General features: G+C 39.3%; 1 protein-coding gene across 1 annotated transcript in view; it reads left to right on the top strand.

The window, feature by feature from the left end:
- The window catches only part of Impg1 (interphotoreceptor matrix proteoglycan 1), a 121,049-nt gene extending 108,252 nt beyond the window's left edge, over nucleotides 1-12,797 (top strand). The window contains exons 15-16 of the mRNA XM_048435693.3: nucleotides 10,151-10,217; nucleotides 11,856-12,797. Of these exons, the coding sequence (XP_048291650.3) occupies nucleotides 10,151-10,217; nucleotides 11,856-11,933 (145 nt within the window). The 3' untranslated portion in view covers nucleotides 11,934-12,797. The remainder of the gene's footprint in view (nucleotides 1-10,150; nucleotides 10,218-11,855) is intronic.
- Nucleotides 12,798-16,409: the final 3,612 nt, after the last annotated feature.

The following is a 16,409-nucleotide window of genomic DNA, read 5'->3' as shown; positions in this document are numbered from 1 at the left end:
CATCTGTGTGTATATCTAGAAAATCTAACTAACATGACTACAAGTTAGACTATTATAAATGACTATATATTAATCTATATTTCTTAACTATACATTGTATTTTTATTTTTTAATATTTTTATTATTTTTATTGAGCTATGTATTTTTATCTGCACACACCCTCTTCCTCTCCCCTCCCCTTCTACCCTCTCACATGGGCCCCATGCTCCCAATTTACTCAGGAGATCTTGTCTTTTTCTACTTCTCATGTACATTAGATCTATGTATGTCTCTCTTAGGGTCCTCTTTGTTGTCTAGGTTCTCTAGGATTATAAATTGTAGGCTGATTTTTCTTTGCTTTATGTCTAAAAGCCACTTATGAGTGAGAACATATTATATTAGCCTTTCTGAGTCTGGGTTACCTCACTCAATATAATGTTTGCTAGATACACCCATTTGTCTGCAAATTTTAAGATGTCATTTTTTTCTGCTGTGTAGTACTTCATTATATAAATATACCACATTTTCCTTATCCATTCCTCTGTCAAGGGGAATTTAGGTTGTTTCCAGGCTCTATCTATGACAAATAAGGGTGCTGTGAACATAGCTGAGCACATGTCCTTGTGGTATGGTTGGGCATCCTTTGGGTATATACCCATAAGTCGTATTGCTGGGTCTTGAGGAAGGTTGTTTCCTAATTTTCTGAGAAATTGTCATACTATATCTAAAACTGATGTACCAGTTTGCACATCTGCCAGCAATGCAGGAATGTTCCTTTTACCCCACATCCTCTCCAGCATAAGTTGTCATCGGTGTTTCTGAGCTTGGCCATTCTTACAGGTGTAAGATGGAATCTCAGAGCTGTTTTGATTTGCATTTCTCTGATTACTAAGGATGTTGAACAATTCCGTAAGTATCTTTCAGCCATTTTAAATTTATCTGTTGAGAGTTCTCTGTTTATGTCTGTATCCCATTTTATTTGTTCTTTTGATGACTAATTTCTTGAGTTCTTTGCATATTTTGGAGATCAGCCCTCCGTCTGATGTGGGGTTGGTGAAGATCTTTTCCCGTTTTGTAGGCTGCCATTTTGTTTTGTTGACTGTGTCCTTTGCTTTACAGATGCTTCTCAGTCTTAGGAGGTACCATTTATTAATTTTTGTTCTCAGTGTCTGTGCTACTGGGGTTCTATTTAGGAAGTGATCTCTTCTGCCAATATATTCAAGTATACTTCCCACTTTCTCTTCTATGAGGTTCAGTGTGGTTGGTTATATGTTTGATGCATTTGGACTTGAGTTTTGTTAATGGCAATAGATATGGATCTATTTTCACTCTTCTACATGTTGATATCCAGTTATGGCAGCACCATTTGTTGAATGTGCTTTCTTTTTTCCTTTTTATACTTTTTTCTTCTTTGTCAAAAATCAGGGATTTATAGGTATGAGGGTTGATATCCAGGTCTCCGGATTCAGTTCCATTGGTCCTGCTGTCTGTTTTTATGCCAATACCAGACTGTTTTCAGTACTGTAGCTCTGTAGTAGAGTTTAAAGTCATGGATTGTGATTCCTCCAGAAGTTTCTCTATTGTACAGGATTGTTTTGGCTATCCTGGATTTTTTGTTTTTCCATATAAAGTTGATTATTGTTCTTTCAAGGTCTTTGAAGAATTTTTCTGGGATTTTGATGAGCAGTGTAGTGAATCTGTAGATTGCTTTTGGTAAGATTGCCATTTTTACTGTTAATTCTACCTACCCAAGAGCATGGGAGATCTTTTCATTTTCTGGTGTCTTCTTTAATTTCTTTCTTCAAAGATTTAAAGTTCTTTTCATTCAGTTCTTCCACTTGTTTGGTTAGAGTTACTCCAAGATATTTTATGCTATTTGTGAAGGATATGGGATTCCTATTTGTAATGCTGTGAATACCATTGGTTAATTAAGAAACTGGCTTGGCCTGATAAGGCAGAGTAGAGGTAGGCAGGGAAATCTAAACTGAATGCTGGAAGAAAGAAGGTGAAGTCAGAGATAAGCCATGTAGCCCCACCGGAGACAGACGCCGGAACTTTACCCAGTAAGCCACAGCCTCGTGGCAATACACAGATTAATGGAGATCGATTAATTTTAGATATGAGTTATCCAGAAATATGCTTAAGCTATTGGCCAAACAGTATTGCAATTAATATGGTTTCTGTGTGATTATTTCAGGGCTGAGCAGCTGAGAACAAACAAGTGGCCTCTTACAACAGATGCTTTTCTAATTTCTTTCTCAGCCCATTTATCATCTGTGTAAAGGAGGGCTTTTTTTTAGTTAATCTTGTATCCTGCTACATTACTGAAGGTGTTTATAAGTTGTAGAAGTTTCTTAGTAGAATTTTTGGGGTCACTTATGTAACTATCATATCATCACCAAATAGTGACAGTTTAACTTCTTCTTTTTCAATTTGTAACCCCTTGATCTCCTTTTGTTGTCTCATTGATCTAGCAAGAACATCAAGTACTATATATATCAAATAGATATGGAGAGAGTGGACAACCTTGTCTTGTTTCTGATTTCAGTGGGGTCGCTTTGAGTTTCTCTCCATTTTGTATGATGTTGATTGTTGGCTTGCTGCATATTGTCTTTATTATGTTTAGGTATGTTCCTTGTATCCCTGCTCTCTTCAAGACCTTTATCATGAAGGAATGTTGTATTTTGTCTAAAGCTTTTTCAGCATCTAATGTGATCGTGTGTTTGTTTGTTTCCAGTTTGTTTTTATGTTTACATTGACTGATTTTCCTATTTTGGGCCATCTCTTCATCTCTGACTTGATCATGGTAGATGATTTTTCTGATGTGTTCTTAGATTCTGTTTGCCAGTATTTTATTGAGTATTTTTGCATTCATGTTCATGAGTGAGATTGGCCTGTTTTTCTCTTTCTTAGTAGTGTCTTATGTGATTGAGGATAATTGTAGCCTCATAAAAAAAGTTTGGCAATATTCCTTCTGTTTCTATTGTGTGAAACAATTTGAGGAGTATTTGGTATTAGTTCTTCTTTGAAAATCTTGAAGAATTCTGCGCTGAAACCATCTGGCTCTGGGGATGTTATGGTTGAAAGACTTTTGATGACTATTTCTATTTCTTTAGCAGTTATAGGTCTATTTAATTTGCTTATCTTGTCTTGATTTAATTTTGGTAAGTGATATTTATCCAGAAAACTGTGCATTTCCTTTAGGTTTTCCAATTTTGTAGAGCATATTTTTTTGAAATATGACCTGATGATTCTCTGGATTTTCTCCATGTCTATTGTTATATCTGCCTTTTCATTTCTGATTTTGTTAATTTGGATATTCTCTCTTTGCCTTTTGGTTAGTTTGGATAAAGGCTTGTATATTTTGTTGGTTATCTTGAAGAACCAACTCTTTGTCTCATTGATTCTTTGTATTATTTTCTTTGTTTAGATTTTGTTAATTTCAGCTCTCAATTTGATTATTTCGTGCCATCTAGTTCTCCTGGGCAAGTTTGCATCTTTTTGTTCTAGAGTTTTCAGGTGTTCTGTTAACTCACTAGGGTAGGATTTTTCCAGCTTCTTTATGTAGACATTTAGTGTTATGAACTTTCCTCTTAAAACTGTTTTCATTGTGTCCCATAAATTTTGGTATATTGTGTGATCATTTTTATTGAATTTTAGGAAGTTTTTAAAAATCATGGTTATAAGTCTTTCTTTATTTCTCCCTTGACCCATTGATGATTCAGGTGAGCATTGTTTAATTTCCATGAATTTGTGGGCTTTCTGAAATTAGGATTACTGTTGAATTCTAATTTTAAGTCATGAAGATCTGATAAGATACATGGGATTATTCTAATTTTTTTTGTTGAGGTTTGCTTTGTTACCTAGTATGTGGTCAATTTTTGAGAAGGTTCCATGAAATGCTGAGAAGAGGGTATATTCTTTTATGTTTGGATGGAATGTTCTATAGATGTCTGTTAAGTCCATTTGAGTCATAACATCTGTTAGTTCCCTTATTTCTCTGTTAATTTTCCGGGTCTGACTGATCTGTCTAGTGGTGAGAGTGTGGTGTTGAAGTGTCTCACTATTAGTGTGTGGGGTTTAATGTGTGATTTAATCATCTTGGTTTTTAACCCCACGTGTTTCCTCCTGTCATAAGGTATTTTCTATAGTATCATTTTTGATGATTACAGTAGTCCATTCTTTGTAAGTGTTATAATGTGATTTCTACCTGAATCAGAATGCATCAGGAAGCTCTTCAGTGGGCATGAGAAGGCACTGAGATGTGATCAGATATCAATGTAAGTTTAGGAGAAATCAGGACACACAAGGGCATCTAGTGATACCCAGAAAAGCTCTGCGAAGCAACCTCTGCTCTCAACGACTTCCATATGGGCCAGTCATAGGCCATTTTCGGGAACACAGCCAGCCTTTCTCAACCACATCCTCCAGGTACACAACTAAATGCTGGCTATCAATGTGTGAGACGGCTAGCAGGTGGCTCTGGTTCCCTCACTCCCCTCTTGCTCACTCAAGTGGCTACCAGGGCTACCAGGTAATTAGATGGCCATCTAATGCCCATCTGCAAGAAACTAGAGAGACTTCTTCTCTTCTTTAATAACACTCACCCTGTTCCATTAGGATCAGCAACACTTTTAAAATAAGTATATGAACTTGACTAGGAAGCAATGTCCCGGGGTCAGATCATGGTTAAGAGTGCACTTTAGTAATCGAGTTAGAAATGTCAAGAGATCATGCAAGTCGTTCTTGTTGGGGGATAAGACTGAAAGAGACCACTCATGAGGTTACTGAGACCATGAAGTGCCAGCACAAAGTTTTCCCCCAAGAACAGGCAGCGCAGGGTATCCATCCATACAAGTGAAGCTGATGATACTCCATTGCTGTCTGTGCTTATTACAGATGAGGCACAAACACCGTTTCCTATGGGTTTGACATTCTGTTTCTAAAGTTCCTTTGGAAATGAGAACGTGTAAGAGAAGAAAGATGGTAATGTAGAGTAATGTGTGGTTTCTCTGTAGAAGAGCAAACTGAGAGGAAACAATATTTGCAACGCCAAGATGGGTGATACCAGAACAAAGGCTGATGGAGGAGGGTTATCTGTCTATTGTGTTATTTTCATTGGTCAATAAAGAGACTGCCTTGGCCCCTTGATAGGACAGAAAATTAGGTAGGCGGAGTAAACAGAACAAAATGCTGGGAAGAGGGCTATGAGCTAGAAGCCATGGAGTCTGCCACCAGGTCAGACATGCTGAATCTTTCCCGGTAAGCCACACCTCATGGTGTGATACAGATTATTAGAAATGGGTTAATATCAAGATATGAGAGTTAGTTAGTAACTAACTCTCTAGAGATAATGGGCCAGGCAGTACTTAAATGAATACAATTTGTATGTTGTTATTTCTGGGACTAAGCTAGCCGTGCGGGAGCCGGGTGAGGCGAAAAGCAGGCCTGCCCGCAGCTCCTTTCTACAGATGGCGCCCACGTGGATAACTGCATCCACAGAAAGCCTGAGAAAGTTTGGGAAAGAATGGACTAAAGCATGTTTTCTTGGTGGCAGCAATTTCTCGGGTCTGCTCTGCTTGCTAGAGGCAAGCAAGGCTTTCATCTAAGAGAGGCTTCCTGACTCAGCTTTAGCTGCAAAACTTTGTGGCTCTTTTAAGAGGTCCTGCCACGAAACACTTAAACGTTGATGAAAAGCTGAACGCACGCTTTTCGGTTTTCAGCCATAGCAGGGAAAAAGCTGTGCTGCTTTAAAATGCCAGCTTTCTGGGCTGTCCTGCCAGGGCAAACTCTGACTCTTTCAGGCCAGCAGTCTGACTGAGAATGGTCTGTGAGCAGAATGCTGCAGCTTGCTTGCTGACAAGGACCTTGAAACGCCATAGAGTTGTGGCAGTGAACACAGCTCTGGCTGGTACCTCTACCATGAGTCTGGAAAGCTAAGAAATGGACTGGGTCTAGCCATCAAAGCCACAGTTTTAGACTCATGTGGTCAGAAAAAGAGATATACAGTAAAAAGAGAGTCAAAGAGGAAGGAAAACCTCTAAATGGTTTACTATGAGTTAAAAATATGTGTAGGCTAAAGGTTAAAGTTCTTAGGGTAAAAAAAAGGAAGAAAGAGAGTAGTTGGGTGTGGTGGTATACACCTTTAATCCCAACACAAGGGAGGCAGAGGTAGACTGACCTCTGTGACCTCAAGGTGTGGTAGTACACACCTTTAATCCAGTGCCTGGGAGGCAGAGACAGACAGATCTCTGTGAATTCAAGGTGTGGTAGCATATACCTTTGAGCCCAGCACTTGGGAGGCGGAGACAAGTGGATCTCTGTGAGTTCAAGGACAGCCTGGTCTACAGAGTTATTCCAGGACAAAGATATATACAGAGAACCTGTCTCAAAAAGCCAAAAGTTAAAAGAAAAAAATAAAAGAAATAGAGGTTAAAATAAAGCTGCATAAAGATGGAAAATACACAGAGAATCTTGATACTGTATACTGTTATGCTCTCTTTGAATTGTTTGAATGCTGAGGAAGGAGCAACAGTCGCCAAAAGACATTTGCTTATAAATGCTGCAGAATTAATCCAAGATAGATATTTTGAAAATACCTTGACTTCAGAATTTGGGTCTAAGAATATGATGCTTTGGAAAGGAGGTCCTTCTTTTGTTTTCACAGAGGATGAGACCCTGTGGATTGCTTCTATCCCAATATGGTATGATAGACCACGCCCTCCTGAAAGGTTTCTGTGAACACCCTCAAAAAATTTCTTCACTCAACTGCCGACTGAGATGAACCTGGCAGACAGGTTATACCATGAAAGACCTGATTAACTGCGCCCCTATACAGCAGGAAGAAGTTTGGAGAGAAATAACTACGTCCATATTCCCAAATATTGTTTATAAATGTTCTTTTACATTAAAGGGGGATATGATATAGTTATGAATAATTTCATTGGTATGGATTTTAAGGTCAATTTTGTTATATGTATATATATTTCTGATCTTGACTGATGTATTGTGATTGTGTAGTTCATTTTAAAAATGTAATGTATAATTAGAAAATATAGATTGTTAATGGATAATATCGATAATAGTCAAGCTTGTAGTAATGTTAGTCTGATTTTCTAGAAGTGCACAGATATATTTCAGATAGACATTCATATCTTTCAAAGACTACAGAACATGGCATTTAATGTTTTAATAACTTAGGACTTTTCATGACAATGAGACACGTCTGCTCCTGGCAGCACCAATCTACTTCAAGAGGAAGATGGGCATCGAAGAGGCTCCTTATGGAGTTGGTTAGTCATTTGGGCAAGAAACTGTTCTTGCCTGGACTGTTGTATAAACTGGACACAGAGAACCTGCAGAGAGAGGACTGCTGAACTTGCCTAAAGGTGAGATGATATTTCGGAGTTCCTGATTCATGAAAGAGTCTGCGAGACATTCTGCAGGACACAGCAGATAGTGACTGAATTGCCTTTGAAATTTCCTGCTTCATGAAAATGTCTCTGGATATTATGGGCCTGAAGGCTGAAGATGGGTGCCCCAACGATACAGAGGAACTTTGGGTGACTGTCCAGGCAGCGAGATGTCTCTGTCATTTCTAGAGTTTTGGAAGTTGCTTACTTCTTGTTTACTTAGGTAATATATCCTTCTGGAGGCTTTGATGGAGTTAAAGAATGGATAGTCGTAGTTATAGTTTTCCATTATTATGATAAAGATTTAGTTATAAATATTGTGACTGTAATTCTTGCTTGATAACTGTTTTGTTATGTGTAATTTTACTATGTTAAAATGAAAGCCTTTCTTTTTTGTTTAAACAGAAAAAGGGGAAATGATGGAGGAGGGTTATCTGTCTATTGTGTTATTTTCATTGGTCAATAAAGAGACTGCCTTGGCCCCTTGATAGGACAGAAAATTAGGTAGGCGGAGTAAACAGAACAAAATGCTGGGAAGAGGGCTATGAGCTAGAAGCCATGGAGTCTGCCACCAGGTCAGACATGCTGAATCTTTCCCGGTAAGCCACACCTCATGGTGTGATACAGATTATTAGAAATGGGTTAATATCAAGATATGAGAGTTAGTTAGTAACTAACTCTCTAGAGATAATGGGCCAGGCAGTACTTAAATGAATACAATTTGTATGTTGTTATTTCTGGGACTAAGCTAGCCGTGCGGGAGCCGGGTGAGGCGAAAAGCAGGCCTGCCCGCAGCTCCTTTCTACAAAAGGCAACTTCCAAAAAGATCCTTTTACACCAGGGAGTTTCTATTAGTAACCAGTACAGATCAACAAGGGAGGAATGAACTCTCCACTCAGGCCTCAAGTACAGCTGCTTCCCATTTACAAAAGCAGAGCTATCTAAGCATGGAAAATGTGATTTTAATAACTTTTGAAGCAGGTATGGTGGTGCAGCACTTCAGAGGCCAAGTCAGAGGACCACTGCAAGTTAAATACTAGTCAATTCTAGTTCCCAGACTCCCTCCCTATAAATCAAAACAAATTTCTATAACCTAAAGGCCATGCTAACTAGAAACCAACCCCGGAAGACATTAATATTTCCCTGGCAGACAGGCAAGGAGGGGGGTCAAAAATGAAATTAACAGACAAATAAGATTAAAGAAAAACATAGCTTACACTACAATCTACTCTCCATAATAATGGGACTCAGAGTGTCAATAGAAGGCAAACATCCTAATGATAAAATGAGCAATGGATACAGAAGTGCTGATCACAGAAGAAATCCAAAGACCACTGAATCCAGAGGATGTTCAGTCTTGCTGTGGGCAGGGATGGCCAAGCACAGCTGGGATCCTATGTGATGACACGCAGCGCAGATAATATGGAGCAGAGGGCAGCACTGCTCCTGCCCACCACTGCTGGTGGACCTGCGCATCAGTAACATCCCTGTTCGAGAAAAACGTGTCAGCATCTCTAGGGCTCAGGCACTCTACTTTTAAAGTTGCACCTGTTCACTAAGAATTGTACTCACAGATGTTTACATCATTGCTTTCATTATTGGTGTTTATGGTCTGGGTCAGGCGCGTCTAGGTTCTTGGGCTCTTACCAAAACATTTGGGAATAAGGGTCCACGTGGACTTACAGAAGGCAATGCAACTGTGTGAATTAGAGGGATACACTGTTAAAATGGACAATGGGTTGCAAGAATGAGCATACTCGAGGCTCTCTGGCTATAGCATGGAGCCTCTTCTTATGGGATCCAAGATAAGAGCTGACAACTAAGGGGCATAGTTTGGGTGGTTCCCTATTTTGACTGAAAGATTGGGTTATATAATTTACTTTTCCAACTATGCATGTCCCATCTCATAATACATCTGATTTTAATCATATGCATATCTAATTATGCATAGACATAAGATGGTAAGGAGGGGATTGTCTCTAAAGATGTACCAGAGGACACAATTTTGCTTTACCCATGTGCATCCAAAAGAAGTTTAGGTCAGATCAGCCTCTGTGTTTTCCACACCCAGATACACTGGGTACACACCTGAAAAAGAACTATCAAAACGTGATTTTCACCAAAGGTGAGGAAACTTATATCATTGTTTAGGGATAGAGGGGTTTCATCAGAAAGGGAGGGGGGCCTGGACAAGAGAACAAACAGTGACAGTTAAAAAAAATCTGTTCTACAATGCTATGAACTGTCAAAAAATTAAAATAAAGAAATGAAGCAAAGCATATATGTATTTTAAAAGATTAGGAGAAATAAATGTCTATTTTTTAAGGGAACCTACATAGAAAGATGTTCTCCAGATAGTGTACCCCATTTTATGATGAACAATATAAAGTGAAAATATATATATTATGAATGGAAATTGCATAATATAATAAAGTCTGGAATTATGGACAGTAGTTACAATCAATCCTTTCTTCAACAACATTGTGAATAAAATGCTCTGAGCAGTCACAGTTCAGAGCTGGGCTTGAGTACGTGCCCCTTGCATGATGAACTGATCCACCTATCTTTCTCATGAACTTCCGTCAACCCTTCTGAGACTAGCACCCCCTAAAGAAGCCATCTGTAAGGCAACACTCCAGTGGCTGAACCTGCAAGGTCGCACTAGCCATTTTTACTGATCACAATTTCAAATCCAAAACAGCAGAAGGTAGCTGATCTCACTGTGGACGCAGGGAATCAACTGTTGCTTTCTCTTGCAGGCCACCAGATCACTTTACAAATCAAGCCCACCAACTTACCGTCAAAAAGTTACGTAAGAAAAGCAAGGTAAATTGTACTTTCTTTTTTACATGGTGGTTTGAAATAGTCTGAATTTTGAGAAAAAAAAAAAAGAACCAGTTCTGTACTTTTGTTTAAAAAATTTTAGTGGAGATACGTAAAGCACCTATTCTTTATTTGGTAGCCTTTCAAAGTTTAATGTGGGTAGGAGGAGGCATTTCCTGGTGCAAAGAGAGAGACAGAACACTCATCAACTGAAATGTGCAGACAAAAGAATGAAATTACAGGAATAAACTAAGTATTTTATAATATTCCCATTCTTGTCTTGATAAAATTTATCGATAATCAACTGTGGTTTTGCAAAACTGAAATTTTCAAAGTAATACTTGTGGCACTGAGTAATTTCATCTAAGTTATTCTTACATCCCTTTCTTTCTGTTGTGAAATAAGCTATACGGCACAGGTCAGTCTTAGCTTTCCATCCTCTTGCCTCAGCCTCTGGAGTGCTGGGATGGTACGCCCCAGTCACCGCGGGTTTCATTTTCTTTTTATTTGAAATAACAATCACCCAAAGTAAAAAAAGAAAAAAATGTAGAAGCAGCCTTATTTGTGAAACATGAGCAACTTCAGAAAGTCTTCAAAACTTGTCTCTTTTATAAAACACAAGATGTTTTGCCAATATTATTTTATTTTAAAAAAAGTGATCTAATCTGATTATACACAATCTACAGGACATTCGTTTTTATAAAAGAACTTTGACGGAACAGATATTGGAAATTTGTATTCCCAAGTTACCTATTTTTAAAAATTATACAAAGTCTTGGATATTAATCAGTGGAAGCAACCAGTGCTCACCAGAGACAATCAATAACACATATTCCTCAGGCCTGCACCTGCGGTGCTTTCCAGCTGACATGCAATCAAAGACGCTAGAGCAATAAGACTAGAAGGAATGATAATTTTTATTCAGTTGCACACTGGGAATGAGGAGTGTCATCTGAATTTTTGAAACCAGGAAAACTAAAGAAACATAACAAGTTCTGATAAGCGCCACAAAATGATGACAGGATATAAGATCTGATATTGATAAAATTTGATGCTACTTTGAGAGGTGATTTTCTTTCCTAAGGGAAACTATATTCAACTGTCAACCTCCTGAGAATAGAGCTAACACCGAGAAAAAAAATATGTTTCATCCAGGATGAAGCAAACACCAATTAAATCTCAAAATACCAGAGAGCATCAAGGGCCATATGTCAAATGAAGGCTCCCAGGGAAAAAAAGAAACTGACTTTTCATGGTTAAAAAAAAAAAAAAGTAACAACAAACATGAAGCATCAATGCTGTTTTTCCAAGGTTACAGCATTGTGGTAGCTGAAGGACGTGTGTGTTCCTTAAGGAAAAATTGCTGTACTAGATTAGTGCTGTCCTCTGTAAATGGGAAGAACTGGGGTGAAATTCATGCACAGACTATTTGCCATCTCTGCTCCAAAAGATGCTCATCCTGGAAATGAAGGAATGTAGTCCCAGAGGATTATAAAGTTGATAATAAACAGAAGCCATTCTGACCCTTCAAAGATTTCCTAAATGACAAGCCCACCCTCTCACCCACCTATGAAAGCTGGACCAAAGTTAACCGTTGACTTGAACTTGCATGACTCTTAAAATACAATTCTTTTTTTCCAGGTAGCCAAGAGAAGAAATTCTGAACTATCTACTAAAGGACTTGAAGAATCTGACCATCAGGATTGGGAAGGAAATTAAAGCCTGAAAACATATACATTATATTTTAGAGTATGTTGGAAGGCAACTTTCTTCCTTAAAGAGAAGTGCATCTATTCTGTTAGATCCTGAAAAATGGGGGCAGATATGTTCAGTGGTCATTGAAAGCTAGGCATGTAGATAACACTGAGAAACAACATGCTTCAACTATAATAGTCATGCATTTGATAACTGATTAAATGGGGGGGGGCATTATTTTAGTCAAAACTCAAAGCAATCAGGGAACACATTTTGGCTATTTTTGGATGGTACTCAAATTGAAAGAACAAAAAACAGGTTGGTGTCTGTCTTTAAATTATTAATTAAAGCTTATTTCCAACAGGTGCACCTTGTTTTGTGGGTTGTAAAGTTTCAGGCATCAGGCAGGCTCTTTTACGTTAGAATATACATTTAAAAGATTGTCATTTGGGCTAGAGAGATAGCAAAATGGTTAAAAGTATAAACGGCTCTTTCAGAGGACCTGAATTTAGATCCCAACACCACATTGAGTGGCTCACATACACCAGCAGCTCAAGCTCCAGAGAACCCAAGCACCCTCTTCTGGCCTTCATATTCATGTGCACATAACTACATCATTTCATTTATTTTTTTTAATTTTGGGTGAGGGCAGGCTGGAGAGATGACTCAGTGGTTAAGAACACTTGTTGTTATAGCTAAATAAAAACAATTTTTAGTTTCTAGGCATTCTGGTTTTGTTAATTAAGCAATTCTTGCTAGTGTAGCAGATTTCTGAATTGTTCTTCAAAAGAAAGAGAAACTGAGGCTCAGCTATGCACATCATGGGAAAACCTTACTCTTCTTGTTGCCACCCAAAAGAGGGTTTGATGTAGGTGGGTCTTCTGTAGTTCTGTTGCTTTCATTGGTTAATTAATAAAGAAACTGCTTCGCCTGATAGGTCAGAACATAGATGAGTAAACAGAACAGAATGCTGGGAAGAAGGCAATGAGGCAGACGCCATGCAGCCAGCTGCCAGGTCAGACATGCTGAATCTTTCCCAGTAAGCCACGACCTCGTGGTGAGATACAGATTATTTGAAATGGGTTGAATAAATATGTAAGAGTTAGCCAATAAGAGACTACAGCTAATGGGCCAGGCAGTGTTTAAAAGAATACAGTTTCCGTGTAATTATTTCAGGTAAAGCTAGCTGGGCTGACAGTGGGAAGCGGCCCGCTGTTCCTTTTACAGGGTTTTGAAGGAAAACACTCCACTGATGAGAAGCTGAAGAGGTGAGGATATGTGTTATGACATAATGTGCCTGTTTGCCACCAATGAATGATGTCTTCAAACTGTCACGCATGGATCTATATTGGCACCACTGAAATATAATTCAACATTCAATGTGCTACTTGATGAAAAATTCATATCTCCACATCTCTTTCAAATGTCCAGTTGTCAGATATATTTGGGGAAACATCTTAAGTTTAATCATATAAGTACTATATTTACTTATAGATTTATAGTAAATGAATCTGTATAATATTGATCATTCCATGGATTTGATAAAGTGATTTAAGTGAGTTATTTTAGTACTGCTAAGACAACAAAACAACAGGCACTGATAACAGTATTTAACAAGAAACTGCCAAACCAAAATCAAAATGTTTCTTCACAATGAAGACAGTATTTTGAAAAGAGGCACTCTCCCAGAAGAGGACACCAGACCTCATCACAAATGGCTGTGAGCCACCATGTGGTTGCCGGAAATTGAACTCAGGACCTCTGGAAGACCAGCCAGTGCTCTTTACCTCTGAGCCATCTCTCCAACCCAGGACCTTTTTTTTTTTTAACTTTTTTTATAAAACAATTCTATTTTACATAGCAATACCAGTTCCCACTCCCCTTACCTTCTCCCCAGCCCACCCTCCCCCATCAACTCCTCAGAGGAAGTGAGGTCTCCCATGGGGAGTCAACAAAGTCTGTTATATCACTTGAGACAGGATCAAGGTCCTCCCCACTGTACCTAGACTGAGCAAAGTATCCTTCCACAGGGAATGGGCACCAGAGCCAGTTCATATACTAAGGATAAATACTGCTGGTGGTCCCACAGACTGCCCAAGTCACACAACTGTCACCCACGTTCAGGGGGCCTAAACTGGCATTGGGCAGGTTCCCCAGCTGTCAGTCCAGAGTCAGGAAGCTTCCACTTACTTGGGTCACCAATTTCTGTGGGTCTCCCCATGATGGTCTTGGTCCCTTTGCTCGTATTATCACTCCTCCCTCTCTACAACTGGACTCCAGGAGCTCAACCCAGGGCTAAGCTGTGGCTTTCTACATCTGCTTCTATCAGTTACTAGATGAAGGTCCTTTGATGACAATTGAGGTAGTCATCAATCTACTTGCAGGGGAATGGAAGTTTAGGTACCTTCTCCACTACTGCTTAGATTCTTAGCTGTCTCCACTATTGCTTAGATTCTTAGCTGGGGTCATCCTTGTGGATTCCTGGGAATTTCCCTAGTGCCTGGTTTCTCACTAACCCCATAATGGCTCTCTCTTTCAAGGTATCTCTTTCCTTGCTCTCCCTCTCTGTTCTTCACCCAACCTGACCTTTCTGATCCCTCATGTTCTCCTCCCCACTCCCTTTCTCCACTCTGCACTCCCCAATACCCTCTCCCCTCCCCCCATGCTGCTAATTTACTAGGGATATCTTGTCTACTTCCCCTTCCCAGGGGTAGTCCTTGGATGTCTCTTTTAGGGTTCTCCTTGTTTCCTGTCTTCGCTGGGGTTGTGGACTGTAGGCTAATTATCCTTTGCTTTATGTCTAATATCCACTTATGAGTGAGTACATACCATGTTTGTCTTTCTGTGTCTGGATTACCAAATAATCCAATTTAAAATGGGGTACAGAACTAAGCAGAGAATTCTTAACAAAAGTCTCAAATGGCTGAAAGGCACTTAAGGAAATGTTCAACATCCATAGCCATCAGGGAAATGCAAATCAAGCAACTCTGAGATTCCATCTTACACCTGTCAGAATAGTTAAGATCAAAAACACTGATGACAGCTTGTGCTGGAGAGGATGTGGAGAAAGGGGAACGCTCCTCCATCGCTGGTGGGAGTGCAAACTTATACAGCCCCTCTGGAAATGAGTATGGTTGTTTCTCAGAAAACTGGGGATCAATCTACCTCAAGATCCAACAATACCACTCTTGGGCATATACCCAAAGGACGAGCAATCATACCACAAGGACATTTGTTCAACTGCATCCACAGCAGCATTATTAGTAACAGCCAGAACCTGGAAACAACCTAGATGCCCCTCAACTGAAGAATGGATAAAGAAAATGTGGCACATTTACACAATGTAATAATACTCAGCGGTAAAAAGCAATGATATTGTGAAATTTGCAGGCAAGTGGATGCAACTAGGGATACAGGACTTTCCATTTCCTTCCTGTGGCCTCACAAATGAGGAGTTTTCATCCCCTCCCTATTCCAGTTGCCCCACAACTGAATATGTGTACCTGGATAAGGATGTCAAATTGCCAAGTGGTGACAAGGTCAGAGTGAAAAATAATGGCTAGGACAGACTGACCCGTCCCATACCCTAAACAGCCCAAATGCAAACAGAACCGTAAAAGCAAGAGAAAGAGTTACATAAGGAAGGAGAATTATCTACCCCTTCCTAGCCTAACCTGCTTATCCACATTTCAGTCCTATGCTAAGCAATGTAGGACAGGCTTTTATAGAGAAGCTAAGTAGGTAAAACATTCTTTACAATGTGAGGAAGTGTCCCATTTTAGGCTAAATGCTTCTTACTCTGTATATCATCCATCTTTTGGCATCTGAAAAAAAAAGCAGTGAGGACAGACATTATTCTCCTTCCCTTTGAGAGACCCAGTAGGTGCATGAAGATTCCACACTCCTCATGGAGCTATACAGACCGGGATCCACGAGGAGCATGGAAGGTTCTGCACTCCTCGTAGAGCTATACAGGCCAGTGTTCAGAACCATAGGAAGGATTCTTCTCTGGGTCACCAGATTTTACAAACTTTCTCTTCTCATACATTCGTCAGAGTCTGGAGTGAGACATCCAAGGCTCAAATGGGTTTAGTAGCTCACACACAGTTCTGTCTCCTGGAGTGCCTGCCTGTCCATGTAGCCACCTAGCAAGGGCTTTGTCCCCAACACAACACCCCTGAGATTTATCCACAGTGTGACATTTCATCCCCTGTATTAACACCACACAATACACAAGGATGTTCTACATAGAAGGCATTTATTCGAGTTCCCGGAATATCAGTATTTTAAGAAACTATTAGACACACACTTTTCATGAAGAAAAAAATAACAATTACAAATAGACAAATTTCCAGAAGTGAAAAGAAAAGTGGCCACATAATAACTCTATTATATTGGTGAAAATTAAGATTAAAGATTATGCAGTTTGCAATGTGCATTAATTTTTCCTAATTATGTACTGGGAAACTTCCAAGAATCATTACTTCATACATAGGTTAC

Source organism: Myodes glareolus, chromosome 4, assembly GCF_982192425.1.
Source record: "Myodes glareolus chromosome 4, mMyoGla1.1, whole genome shotgun sequence".
NCBI lineage: Eukaryota > Metazoa > Chordata > Mammalia > Rodentia > Cricetidae > Myodes > Myodes glareolus.
The sequence above is the reverse complement of the archived record's forward strand: the minus strand, read 5'-3'. Positions and strand labels throughout refer to the sequence as shown.